General features: G+C 39.4%; 1 protein-coding gene across 7 annotated transcripts in view; it reads right to left on the reverse strand.

Annotated features, from left to right (window-relative positions):
• NCOA7 (nuclear receptor coactivator 7) overlaps positions 1–14,127 on the reverse strand; it is a 101,669-nt gene that overhangs the window by 14,969 nt on the left and 72,573 nt on the right. For 5 of the 7 annotated variants that reach the window (XM_075706908.1, XM_075706911.1, XM_075706909.1 and 2 more), the window contains 6 exons: positions 14,017–14,124; positions 12,840–12,941; positions 11,638–11,763; positions 9,132–9,316; positions 6,653–7,719; positions 5,029–5,197 (listed from right to left, as the gene is read on the reverse strand). In XM_075706908.1, coding sequence (XP_075563023.1) covers positions 5,029–5,197; positions 6,653–7,719; positions 9,132–9,316; positions 11,638–11,763; positions 12,840–12,941; positions 14,017–14,124 — 1,757 coding nt within the window. The remainder of the gene's footprint in view (positions 1–5,028; positions 5,198–6,652; positions 7,720–9,131; positions 9,317–11,637; positions 11,764–12,839; positions 12,942–14,016; positions 14,125–14,127) is intronic. The other 2 variants (XM_075706912.1, XM_075706914.1) reach the window with 2 other exon arrangements.

Below are 14,127 nucleotides of genomic sequence, written 5' to 3' on the forward strand. Positions count from 1 at the left end.
ATCACTCCAGAAAGAAATTATTCAAAAGGAAAGATGATAACAGGAAACTTTTAGAAAAAAAAACAACCCACAAAACAAAACACCAAACAACCAAACCAACCTAGGAGACACAAATCAAAAATGAAAGATGGAACACTGATTAAAAAGGGACCCCCCTCCGACAGCGGCAGCCAGATTAAAAGGAAAGTGAATATGCTTACAAATACATTCATAGTAACACACACACAGAGGGCACAAAACAAATGTAGTAAGAAAAGTTTATAGGGAAGGATATAAATTCAGTAGAACGCTAATTTTGGAGAGTACAAAACATGACATAAAGATCATGACAGCAAAGTCATAAAATCAGTAAGACAAAAGCTTCGTGGAGTATTTATGCCACTGCATTGCTTAGTAAGCTGGGTGCAATTAGCTGTGTGTGTGAGTGCATCCAAACAGAGGAGCACACGCTGCAGAACAGTGAGCAGAGGCTGTGGTTGCAGATCGTACTCTTGGCAGAAGGACCCTAGAGACCTGGGACGGCTCTGAATTTCGGAACAAGAGCTCTGCACCAGCATGCTGATGACAATACTTGGTGCAATCCTTGAATGTACCAAGAAAGTAACACTCAGCAGAAGGTGAAAGTGTGTTTAGTTTGGTGTTTGACACTTTGGTGACCACTGCTGGAATACTCTGCCCATCTCTAGTGCACCATTCCCAAGTCATGCTCAAGCGTTACAGCTTAGTGATGCAAAACCAACTGCTGTACAGCAAGAGGCAAAGAGAGTCATTTAGCTTACAGAAGTGATACCCTGTGATAGCCTACATTAAGAGGAACTGAATCCTGGTAATACAGATACAACCAAAACCAGGGACTGGAAGCCAGAAAAATTAAAGTAGGTATATAGTGCACTGAAAAAGAGCAAAGGCAATTATCAATAAAACACACCAGACAACTTGTCAAGTTACAGTTGATTCCTGAGGGGGAACTGTAAATTACTTTTCTTCTAAAAGATACACTTTAATTTAGGAGGTCCCAAACTGACATCATCAGCACCACCATTTCTGTTGATATGGCAACAGTATCTGACTTCTTTGAGGGCAGAGGCAAGCCAGTTTTCCGTAAATGAAGGTCTTCAATTCACTCACAGGTGGGAGGGGGGCTGCTTCCAAATTTGTGTGTTTGGGTAGTGGGAGAGGGTTTCTGCATCTTGTGATACACGTACAAAGCCTCTAAGTCCAACCACAGCTCCTGGCCTTGAAACAGGAATTAGTTCAGAGGAGTCCTATGACTTTGTTATAAACATGCCTGACTAGATGATGATGATGGTACTTCATGTATCTTATGAGGGCTAAGGTATCATAAGCCCTCATATGCTTACATGAGCTTATATAAACTTATACAAGCCCTCATTATAAGATATTAAGCTATAGATACAAACAGGTTTTCATAGGTTTCATCTGTATAGTTCAACATCTTATTTATCAGGGGTGTAGGAGTACTCTATTTGTAGAATGCTAATTCAAAAGCAGTCTAAATCTAAACTTTATGCTACCTATTCCATTCCGTTAACAGGAGCATAGAAGAGTAATCCTTCAGCATCAGGACCATCTTAATCTTCGTCCCTTTATGCAAAGCCCTGCGTAAGTGCACGGAAGCATCACGTAGGTATTGACTCCAGCTAGTTGTGCTGCAAGTTCTTCCAGATCTCAGCTTCAACCGTATTTACTACAGGGTGTTACGTACTAGATACTAACAGGAGTCACAACCAAGTGACATCTTGTTCTACAAAAGGAAACCCTACAGAAACGGTAACAAAAACCAAACCAAAACTCACCCAACTCCCCAAAACAAACAAAAAATATCAATGGAGCAGGAAGCTAAGACTGAAAAAGAGAAGCAAGGCTCAACCCCTGTTACTTTTCCTCCCTAAAAATATGCCTGCTCTCAAAAAAGAAACTTCAAAAAAAGCAGATGCCCTCTGAGCAGCATGATCTCAGTGCAATGTCTTTTACATCAACATCAATACAAATTATACATTCATAAACCAAACCTGTCTGCCAAATTGATATTATAGACAATCAGCAAGATTTACTTCTTGACTGAGGAACTAGTCAATGCTAAAATGAGGAAATTATTTGTTAGGACACATGTTTATAGACAAAGAAATTCTAGATTACTATCTCTGTCCCAGTGCAAGGCATTTTACGCTGCAAGACCTTGAGGAAATCTGTGACATAATTACTGACCTACTACTACTCAAATTCCAGTAGGGTGGAAAATCTACATACCATTTAAACATAAATCAATGTAGTAAGAGCATGCACAGACTTACCCTTTAATACTGTAAGTGATACCCATTGCAAGGCTTCTTAGCAAAAGAATCAATCTCTCTATTAGTGTCCAAAAACATGGGTGCCTCTCTGCTCAGCTGAACCTGACAAGAAGCTGCCCTAGACTGAGTAATCTGTAGTAATCTGTATATAAGGCAACTCAAGGTGTCCATCTCCCCTCTTACGTGTCAAGGCGAGCACGACTGTGATCAAGCGGGCAGTGCAAAGCAGCCCCATAGTCACTGATTAACTCAGCTGCGCTGTGCTGGTCACAGGGTGACGCACACCAGGACACTCTCATGCACCTGGGAAGTCACATAGAAAGAGAGAAAACCTACAACAGCTGCAAAAGGCAAGCAAGACTTAAGACTCATTGCCAGCTTTTATAAAGAGTATCAGCCTAACAGTCTTCCCTCTGTATTAATGATGTTTCCAGAGGCTTCCATTAAAACCAAAGGAAAAAAAAAAAAAAAAAGAAAAAAATTAAAAAATTTTAAAAGGTAAGTACGTCTGCCCCCCAGTGCAGCTTTCCCGCAACCTGCCAAGGCCAGGAAAGCAGCAGCAGTCTGCAGATGGATGAGCAGCTCTGCTGGGAGTGGTGGACTACGGGGCCCAGGCTGAAAATGAAGCCATTCTCACAACTGATGACAGAAGCTGTTTTAACAGCAAACACTAAGAGATCATGGAAAAATGTAATTAAATGCAAATCAGAGGAAGATTTAACTTATATAGTGTTTATAGGCATGCAAACCAATTTTTTCACAATCTCAATTCAGGTTTGTTTGTTTTGGTTGGGTTTTTGTGGTTTTGTTTTTAATTTCTAGAAAACATTAAGATGCTGCACGAGCTATTGTGACTGTACTGGACAGAAAGTGTTTTATTTATGCTGCTTTATGGCTAATGAGATGAGAGTGGTATTCTTGATATTTTCATACATGAATATAAATTGTATTCCAAATGTTTTCAAACTTAGGAAATTATTTTGATACATTATATCAAAAATACAATGCAAAGCTATCCCAAATGCCCTAGTGTCCACAGTACTCAAGATGCAACACTGATAATTATATACTATGCAATACTGGTCCAAGAATATCACCAGCGGGTAGGAAGCGATGCATTTTGCTTTGGGAAGGTATCCGAGAGTTTGGAGAAAACACTGGCTTGTTAGGCATTAATACGAAGGAGTAGGTCTCGCATTTAATTTTTGCCCCAAGTTCTACATGATCTTTCATGCACCTCTGTGGTGTTGAAACAGGCATGCATGAATAGCACCGAAATGACCCAATCTTATACTACATTCACCACTAATTTTGATCAAGATCTGAACAGCAGCCCTGACAGCGAAGATCTGGCCTGTCAGCCAGCACAGCCAAGTGCTGCTGCCAACAGCTCACTGCAGAAATTACTTTTTCCTCATTCTAAAAACTTAAGTATAAACCAGTTGTCAACGCTTCAGTTTATATATGGATTAGGTCCCCTTACTAATCAGAAGAGTTCTGCTCATAAAATGACAAGAAGCTGTTTTCCAAGTTTGTGGTAAGAAGCTTAACAGATTTACCTGTTGCACAGAACAACCATCGGAGATGACCTCAGTTCAGCTCAGCAGCTCTATTCAACATTAGATACACTATCCCCAAAGCAATAACTGACCTTGTGTTATATTACAGCATCACTCCAACTCCTTGAAATATTTACTCACACTTCAACCTAGAATTTCCTGAACCCACCCTTTTGCAATCCCTGAGGAGCCAAGGACTGGGTTCAGCAGATAGCAAGCAAACTAAAAGCTATCTTCAGTTACACTCCCAATAGCCACATTCCAGCTGGATTAAACCTCCTGCCCTACTCCCCTGGGTCAGCAACTTCCATACTACTGGTCTGGTCAAAACACTCATTTCTAAAATACAAGAAATAAACACTTAAATCAACACATATGCTACAAATTTGAAAATAAAATTAAATATTCTGAAAAGTTATTAGAAAAAAGAAAAAAATTGACTGCACCTTAAAGAGACACCTCTGAGATTGCTCTTGCTGCCTTCTAGCAAGAGAAGGACCAGGGATTTGATTCCTCACAGCCAGTGAATATTCATGGGTGATTTATGTGGAATATCACAGGCCTTCACTTTTTTTTTTTTTTTTTTGCTATAGTACTATTTATGCATACATACACACCTACAGGCACATAAAACATTTAAATTGATTTTATCATGAAGGAACGGATGTTTTTTATGGGCCTGAAGGCAGAAATAACCACACCCATTCATTTAGGAGTGTCTCCCTTTTCCACATGATGCCCTTTACTCAGTGTGAAATACCTATTTTTTCGCACTGGCACCTTAGTGGATTCCTTGCCTCTCTTGCCACTGCTCCCCTTTTTCCCTTTCCCTCACTTCCTAGACTATGGATGAAACCCAGATCATCCCCCAGTGTTTTTATCACGTTAGCTGCACGTATATCCCTCTTTTCATCTTCCAAGTGGCACCTGATCCCTTCTTCCTTCCCACTGGGAGCCATATTAGACGAGCAACAAACACTGCTTTACCTCTCTGGCATGCAATGAAACAAGGGCACCCCCCTCCTCATCTCAGCATGCTTGCTGCATTTCACACCTTGGACCATGTAAGGAAAGTCAGATTCAACTCTAGAAAGCACTACACATTTAAAAAAATAAGAGACAAACATGTTTTCGTACTATGCACTGCAGCTTACCTTTCCCGAGGAACAGCAAACCAGTACTCTGGTTGCTTTATTTTTTTACTGTACTGTTGAGACATGGTGGTGCTCTGAGACGCAAAGGACTTTCTCATGGGCTTGCCTACTTTAATGCACAGAAACATTGGAGGAGTCTTGCTCTTCTCCTCTTTTGAAGGAAGCATATCTGAATGAGACACAAAAAGGGGCTGCTTACAGGAAAGTACAAATACTGCAGCTGATAAAACACTGTCACAAAGATTAATAATCTCAAAGGAATACTCAGAGGCACTGTACACAGAATTAAACCTGACATGTCATTCAATAGCAAAACTGGTTTAATAAATCCTTGTTCATCCTAAACTGTGGACATTTATTCCCATTTTGTCACAGCCTGTATCCCCCTCAGCTGTACAGATATGTACAGAATAGCCCTGTAAAACAAATCAGTAAGATGACTAGGCTGGGTGCAAACTGTAACATTAAGCTGGCAAGCAAAGGGGACAGTGTTTGACTGGGCCCAGGAAACACATCCAGTCAACGGGTAACCCTGCACACATAGACACAGAGCCCGATCAGTTCCTCAACTCAGATGGTGCGACAGCCGTACAAACATATTTTGTCTGCACAAGACAGGGTCAAGCGTAAGAGCAGTTTAAGTTCATTAAATTGCCAGTGCAACAAAAAAGTTTATTTACTGAACTATAGCCTCAATCGCAATGAAGTTGCCTCATTCATTTTAGGAGTACACATACAGCCACTTTTTCTTTTTCTCTCCCAATGAGAGCAATCACCAAATATGACTAGCGAGAGATAAACTCTTCCGAAAGGAAAAATAATTTTAAGAAGAACTGTTTTTAAAATAAAGACTTCCACTCTAATCATCCCCCCCACCTGATATGAATCAAGGGTATGTCCACTGGTTCATTAAACTACCAAGACAGGAGCATCAGCACTCCAGAATGGACTAGTGCTTAGAGGCACTGGGCTGTAGTAGAAATAGTAATATGCGTACACACTATCTAAACTGAGATTTCATTTTGTTATATCCTTTCCAGTAACAGCCTGAATTTTATTTATAATAACCCAATGACCAACCAGGACAAAATGATCGGTCAGTAGGACTCTACATATATTTCTATTTGTCACTTCTTTACAGGTTTCCATAGCACGAAAGACACTAGACATGCAAATAGCATCAAGAATACTTTGGTACCCCCCCTTTACAGCAATGCACTACTACTTTGGATACTATCAGAAACACACTGACAGGCTTCACTGAAGAAGTTACCAACACAAAGTGACAATTTCTTAGGCCATGAAGTATCCCTGTCAGTACTGCAACTGGATGAAATTCACTGTCCTCCTTAAAGCCAGTAAACACAGGTGAAGATTATGTAAAGAGCGATCACTGAATACGGAAAGAGCACACAAGCTACTTATCAAGCTAGAAGCTTAGGGAATTTGAAGGTATTTTTTACTTCTAAATAGCAGATAATATAAAAATATAATATACAAGAGTAAAAAAAACCAAACAAGTATTATAGAAAGAGGAAATTTAGAGCAGAAGGCTATCAATTCAAAGGTTACCGTCATAATGCTGTCCAAGTCTCAGAGGAAACAAGGATAACCAGAGACCTACCTTCAATTGGCACTTGAATTTTCTGCAGCAGCCACAGTCTGATTTCTGATTGATTGTCTAACTGTGTTTCTTGACAGGTCTTGTCTATAGCTGGTACTAATGAAGAGTCCACAGACTCTTTCAGATCCTTTTCCTCTGCTGCTGCTGAGCTGATTTCTAATGAAGGTGCTTTCCTTTCAACACAGCAGGAATCAAGCTCCATACTTTTAACTGTATGGACTTCATTAGCGTGGGACTTTGAACAGCTAAGTGTAAGGTCTATGCCAATTGCTTTATTGTTTTCACCTTTCTGGATTTCAGCCTTGTGTAAGTCTTCAGATGACTGAGACCCATTCCCATCTTTATTGAGGTAAAATTCAATAAGTTTATCTTTCTCTAGCTCTTTCTTAGTGTCCAATGCAGTCTCCACCTTACCTGTCGGGGAACTGACACATTTGTTTACTTCTGGAATAACATCTTGCTTTTCACACAGCTCTAAGTCTAAGTCAGCTTTAGGTTCAACACTGTCCTTTTTTTCCAAGGAATCAACTGTCAAGTGCTCCTGGACTTCTGTAGTGGGTTTGGTTACCTGCTGCTTAGTTCTCCCCAACTCCCTGGGGTCAGCCAGCAAGCCTTCCATTACTGAGATTTTCCTGTCCAACCCTCTATCCATACGAGATGATGTCTTTTCCAGCTCAGTGAAGTCATCCTCTCCTTCTCCCAAAAGGGATTTTTCTCTGGTTTTGACGTCTGAAGCATTTTTTCCCCCAGAAGGCTCCTTAGCACACGGATCCACAGCAAACTTTTCCAAATGTTCAGTGGCAGTGATGTTGTTCGGAAACTCCAGTGACTTTGACTTGACTGAGCCTGTACTCTCAGATGACTGAAGAACCTCAAAATCAGCAGACTTTTCCTTATCTGAAGGCTTTATCTGTTTGGCACCCACAGCAATGGATGGATCCCCATTCTGCTGCCTCTTTTCCTTGCTAAGGGATTTGAATTTGCTGAAAGGATTGATATCTTTCTCAGAGGATAGGTCTTCCCATTCTCCTGGCCTGTACAGAGGACAAAGATCCTTTGGTATGTCACTGTCAGGGAAAATGATGGATGTACATAGGATGTTAAAAGCAAAATGGAAACAGAAAAAAAACGGAAAAGAAAAAAATAAATAATATGCCAACTAAACTTAAGCTCTGAAACTCAATGAAAAATTACTTTCTCCAAAATAAACATACATCAGTGGAAATAAGTGACTTTAAAGAAAATGAAGGAAAATGTGTAAAGGATAATACTGAAATAAAATGAGTAATCCACTTGGCAGAATATGCCACATGGGTGAAGAAACAGTACACATGTAATAACGATGTGCAAGTCATCAGAAATTCAGTAACCAACAAACCATAGGACATGTATTTAGCTGCTGGAATTTCATTCATACCATATTAATACCATTGTTTCCGAGACGTCACAATGAGTCAACCTCTACACCCATCCATGCTTCCCTAGTCAGTACAAATGTATTTTTGAGAAGGCGGCAAATCAGTGATAAGCCGTACCCCATTTGAACGTGTTCACTGCAAAAGGCAGAGTTGGTTTTTTTTTTTCCTTTTATTTTTCTCCATTACTCAAATGTACTGTTTGAATGCAGACTTCCTCAAAGATTTCTTTTTAAAGCAGGACAATTGTAAAACATTTAAAAATGGAAAATTCTTACAAACTTAACAGCGTACAACTTGAGCTCTTCATTACTGTCAAGAAGTCTGAGGTGAATAAGAATACAAGATTCTCATCACTTAAAAGTTAATACGAAGTTACTAGACACTCTAGTTATGAGCACAACAAATATCTGGAAAGTTTTTCTTTAAATGAGAAAATGGAGGGAAGTAGATGAATTTCACTGATCAAACAGGTGTTGCCTGTAAGGACAAAACCTTGCTTCAAATAAATACATAAGCAGTGCCTAGACTATGCATAAATTAAAGTAGCCCATCCCAGAAAGTCTATTATGTATTATAAATGCAAACTATCAATGCATTTCTGATTATGAAATGGAAGTATTTCACAGACTGGTATTTCTGTAAGTACTGGAGATAGCAGTTAAGGTGCTGTTATCTTCAAAAGTTTTAAATACTCCTCTCAGTCCTAGTAATACAACAAATGGTCCAGATTTAACCCTCTTCCACTGAAATAACCCCAGAGATGGGTCAGTGGAAGAGCCCAACCATGGCATGCCACCAGTGCTGTTAATTACTGATTTTTACTGGTCTCCTTTGCACTTTGATTCTCATATTCATAACCCATTTCTGTTTACTGCCACTGAAGTGTTCTAAAAAGAAAGCAGAACAACAATACAAGTGTATCATTCCTTTGCTGGCACTTTCCTTCTCTGATTTGTTTTATTCTGCTGCATTAAAATGCTTTCCCTCCACTCCCCCTGCTCCTCTTCCATGACCCTCACTGAAAATCTGTAAACATAAGTTCAGGGAAGAACACTCCTTACGATGGCAATGCATCTTTAATCTTCATGTGAGAGATGTCATTGTAGAGCGCTATTGAGACAACCTCCTCCATGGGGCAGATAAGCCCATATTCTTCACAGCCATTCTCAATTACCAGAGGATCAGACTTATGTGGGTCAAACATGATATTGTTTGGAGTTACTATCATGACTCCTCCAACTACACCCTAAAATAAGAGAAGGAAGAGTTAGCACATCACATGTAATTCACTTATCATTTGGTACTGGATTTTAGGCTACTATCCTAAAAAGAAAAAGCTCTCTCCTGCTTCTTTATATCCCATCATGCAATGTTAGCTAACAAAACATTTTGGTTTCCAATTGCATCAAGTCAGACATTGTAAGGAGAGTAAAGAGACTGCTTAGTGACATCCAAGTGCCTGGCTGATAAGGAAAAACATTGGAACTATTCAACTTTCGGTGCTGGCTGCTACAAGCTCAAACTGCAGATTGTTAACCAATCTCAGACAAAATAGGTTAGTGCATTTAAAAAAAAAAAAAGTACCATTTTATCCTAGATGCAGCCACCTTCATACGATAGATGAATTTATATAGAACCAGCACACCTGAAGGTAGTCTTACTCATGGAAATGTCAAGGTTACTATGCTAAGCTACATTACAGTTCCCTTAGATCTACTCTCCCATAGGTACACACAAAAAGATTCTATACACAGGGACCTGACAGGAAACAGTTTCTCCCTGATCTAGAAGCAGCTTCTACCACTGATCCAAGGAAATTTTGCACAGCTGTAGAAGATACATTTAATTCTTCAAAACATGCTCCAACCACGGATTCGGTAAGAGGCTGCATCAGCCATTATTCAGTATTCAACCTATGGCAACTGACCATTTTTCAAGGTTTAAAAAGGAGATTTCCAATGTCTTGCTCCTGCACCCTCTCTTCCAGACAAGCTACAAAATTCACCAGGCCAACTCAGAAGCTGTGTGTAAATCATGACATCTGACAAATAAGAGACACAGATCAGCAGGAATGACCTATACTGTAAACACTATTAATTATCCAAAGTCATCTGCAAGGCAAACCAAGGAAGGCTAACAAACCACAAACTTGTTTGGTTTTTTTGGTTTTTGTTTTTTAAATCAGGGAGATGCCAAGCTGATGGCTTATCACTTGCAAGTAAGTGTGTACCTGCTCCTTTGTAAAGCAAAGTCAGTGTGTATTTCCCATTTGCTTCTCCTGTATGACTCACATACACATGCCTGGTTTGTATTTGGATGAAAGAATCAAAATCAAGTGCAGAGGCTTCTCCCACAGGTATGTAACTATTTAGCCAGAAGAGCAATACATCAGTAGGCTGTGCTTCCTACCCAGCCACTGCAAGAAGTAAGGCAACGAGGGATTTTAGCTACACTGGCAAAAAAGCCATCCCACTTTTGATTGTTCTAACTGCAAATTACTTTTTCAATCCTGCAGCCATAAAATTGGCAATGTATCCTCTGCACCTAGCAAGCATCACAGAACAAAGCAGCAGTATTGCCCTAATTTACATGCGCGACATCAAATAGCCCTCTGTTACTTTCTACAAAACAGCAGACTGAAAAATTGCAGAGTGGTTAAATGCAGCCTACATCCACTCGATGCAAGAAGCAGCCAAAAACTGTAGGTGTAAACACATCCATCTTACAGAAGTCAGGACTAAGGGAAAAATATATTTAAACTACAATGGTTAGCATCTCCAGTGTTACAAATTCCAGAGAACTTGAAAACCCAAACATGCAGACATCTTACTGAAACTAGTCCACAAGAGTAGATACATCAAAGTAGACAGTTCAAGACGACAGGGTCTTGCAGCCTTGAGAAAAGAGGGTTAAAATACTGCCCCAGCTTTGTGCCTTTGCTTTTAAAACAGCTGCTGTAAAATTTAGGGTTGCAGTCCCAAGGGGAACACGTATGTTACAAGAACACTTGCAAGAAAAAGAAAGAAAAGGTTGTATTATGCAATGTTTATCTTTTTATTAGGGTTTGCATGACATTCATTAGCAAGTGCAGAAGCAACATGGACATATTTGGAAACACTCCTCTGGAAACAGTTAAAATTTAGCTTAAAGTAATAAATGAAAGAGGCATGTGTTCATTTTAGAAAGCTGTTGCGCAATTTGATGGAACCGGACAACTAAACCTGACACGTCATAACTCTAAAGTGCAGTTTTCTCTGTGATATTTAGCAACACACTCTTAAACAGATAATTCTGCTAACACATGGTAAGGGAACAAAGATGGGTAGAAGAGCTATTCTTTCATAAAGCAATTATCATAACAGATTAAACAATTGAAAGAACAAAATTATATAGCATATTACCATGGTATCAGTAAACACAGCAGCGATAGATAAAACCACCATAACATTTTCATTCTGTACAAATATGGAGCACGTTTGACTCCCCCAGTATTTCTCTCTCACTTATCCAAACAGATTTTGCTTTTAAAGAATCTCAAACAATGCCCAAAAGCCAGGTTCCACCTACCTTGCCATCTGTGAAGTAACGACAATTCATTTTTAAAAATTTGACAACCACAGGCTCATCCTCTTCTGAAGTAGAGGACAGGACTCTTTCAACTGGTTTGAAGGCCTTTCTTGCCAAATCAGCATCCTTAAAAAAGGAAGAAGTTCAGTGCAGAGCAACAGGACCAGAATCATATACTTTTAGATTTTTGGGCAACTAAAAGGCCAGGTTCAAACAACTATTTTCCTTTTGCTTAAGGAAGAAAAGCGGTGGTCGTGTATGTATGTGCATATGTATGTACATTTCCCACAGTATCCTGTATGGAAGAAAAAAAACTCGTAGCGTTACAAAAAACCTCCACACAAATAACAGGCAACAAATTAAAAAATGCTAAGGCAAGTCAGCTCACCAAATTTCAATGAGGTACTCTTAATAAGAGAGTGCCAGTCCTGCCACCTCATTTACACTGAAGACGTCTGCACACAGTGCACTGGTGTGACTCCCCATGCAGGCGGCACAGAGGCGTAAGACTAAGGTTAAACACAGTTACTCACTCCAGGCTTCTCTCCACTTTCCTTTTCATTAGTTATGGATTTGAAATGTCTAACTGCTTTAACATCAGCAGGTGGACAGCTAAACTCCCTAAAACTACTATCTAAAATCATTGTGGCCAATCACCCTTCTAAGGAAAATGAAAGATCAGCTATGCCAAGGCCTTTCACAAAGATTAAATCCAGCAGTCTTGTCTATATAAGTCAAGTCTATAAATGGGTACCCCCGTAATACACTTAACTAGAAAGAACTGACTGCTCAGGCTAAACTAACAGCCCCTGTGCTCCTGGATCCCAATGCAGGATCAAGGCTCTGGACTGCACAGCAGCACAGAAATCTCCAGGGTGAAACACTAAGTAATTCTTCATATTTAACTTTCTATACTTTGAAAACTATACACCACACCATTTTCAATTGCTTTGCTAGACTCTGGGCCCAACTGAACTTGTACTGGTTTTCTACGCTCAGACAGAATTCCCTTAATTTGGAATATTTTAAAGAGATGGTAAATTCTGTAGTACAGCAAATTAAAATTAGTGTTACTCAATACACTACACACAAGGTCTGAACTGTAACCTCAAAAAACTGCTATTTACACAGCCTTGAATCTCAGCTTCAGAATCAGAAATTATTTTGTGAGTTTAAGACCAGTGAACCAATGTTTGACTTACAGGGAGTTTATCGTATTCAGCATCTGATGATGAAGGAGAAACAGGTGCACCAGGACTGAAAGAAGACAGTCTCGCAGCGCTTGTTTCTGGCACAAAGAGAATCTAATACAAACACATATGTCAAAACAGTGAGACACAAGCTTCAAAAAGTTATTCACTATAATTACACATTCTACTAGAAAGACAACCCAATACTGATCACTCGTGATCACAATGCACTCCTTAACAACTAACAACTACTTATTCTAGAGTCCTTCTTCATAGGTGGTGATGGCAGGGCACATGCAGATCTAATTAATTACAGGATCTAGCTCTACATTTTGTTTTGCACCACAGGCAAGAAAATAAAATATTTTCCACAGAATGAGAGCCTCCTTTTTTCCCCAAAGTTACAATCACAGGTTGCCTTGCAACTATAGCAACTACAAAACAAGTAACTGTAAAATGACTATTAACAGTCACTAACTTGTAACAGCAAACTCAGGTCCAAAAAGAAGGCCTCAAGTTAAAAAAAAAAGTTCACAGTTTAGTTTTAAACTAAAAATGTTCAGAAAAATAAAACCATTTTGCTTATCCCAGCTTTTGTCTGCTGGGTATTCTTAGGCAAGTCTTGCCATCTCTTTGTGTCTCAGTTTCCCCATCTGCAAACCAGGATGCTTCAATCTCTTCATGTCCATGAAGCAGAAGTAGAGTTCTGCTCTTCATGAACCAGGTGTTAGCCTTCACATTTGCATTTCCATTACCTGACTCTCCCAAAAACTGTCTGTCTCCATTTCTCATCTTACAGGAGACTGACTCATCCCCAACATAATGGCAAAGAGCCATTTCAATTACTGTATCTAACTCTCTAATTCTTTAATGTATTATATATAGCATTTATCTAGGCTTTCCAAGAATTTGACTCTCTTGCAAGAGCTACATTATCCTCTTGAGCTTCAGAGTCATCTTTAGGCTTTAGTGACAGCAAATAAATAACAAAAGTCAGATACGGCAATTACAAAGAGCCTCCCCCACCCTCCAGGTAATGACCAGTGAGTTGCCCTTTGAGGGATTTATATTACTGTCCATTATCCTTGTATCCAAGTACCTAAAAGATATGTGAAAGTAGTAAAAAGCTTTTAAATACATAGCAAATAATCAGGTTTCAGTTATAAAGGGAAAAAAAAAAAATATTTACCTGGCCTGGCACAATTGTCTGTGTGAAAAGCTTATTGAGCTCCACGAGCTTGTTTGGGGTGATGTTAAACTTTAATGCTATGCTGTTTATGGTGTCCTGATTTCCAGCCTG

This window comes from Pelecanus crispus, chromosome 3, assembly GCF_030463565.1.
Source record: "Pelecanus crispus isolate bPelCri1 chromosome 3, bPelCri1.pri, whole genome shotgun sequence".
NCBI classification, from domain to species: Eukaryota; Metazoa; Chordata; class Aves; order Pelecaniformes; family Pelecanidae; genus Pelecanus; species Pelecanus crispus.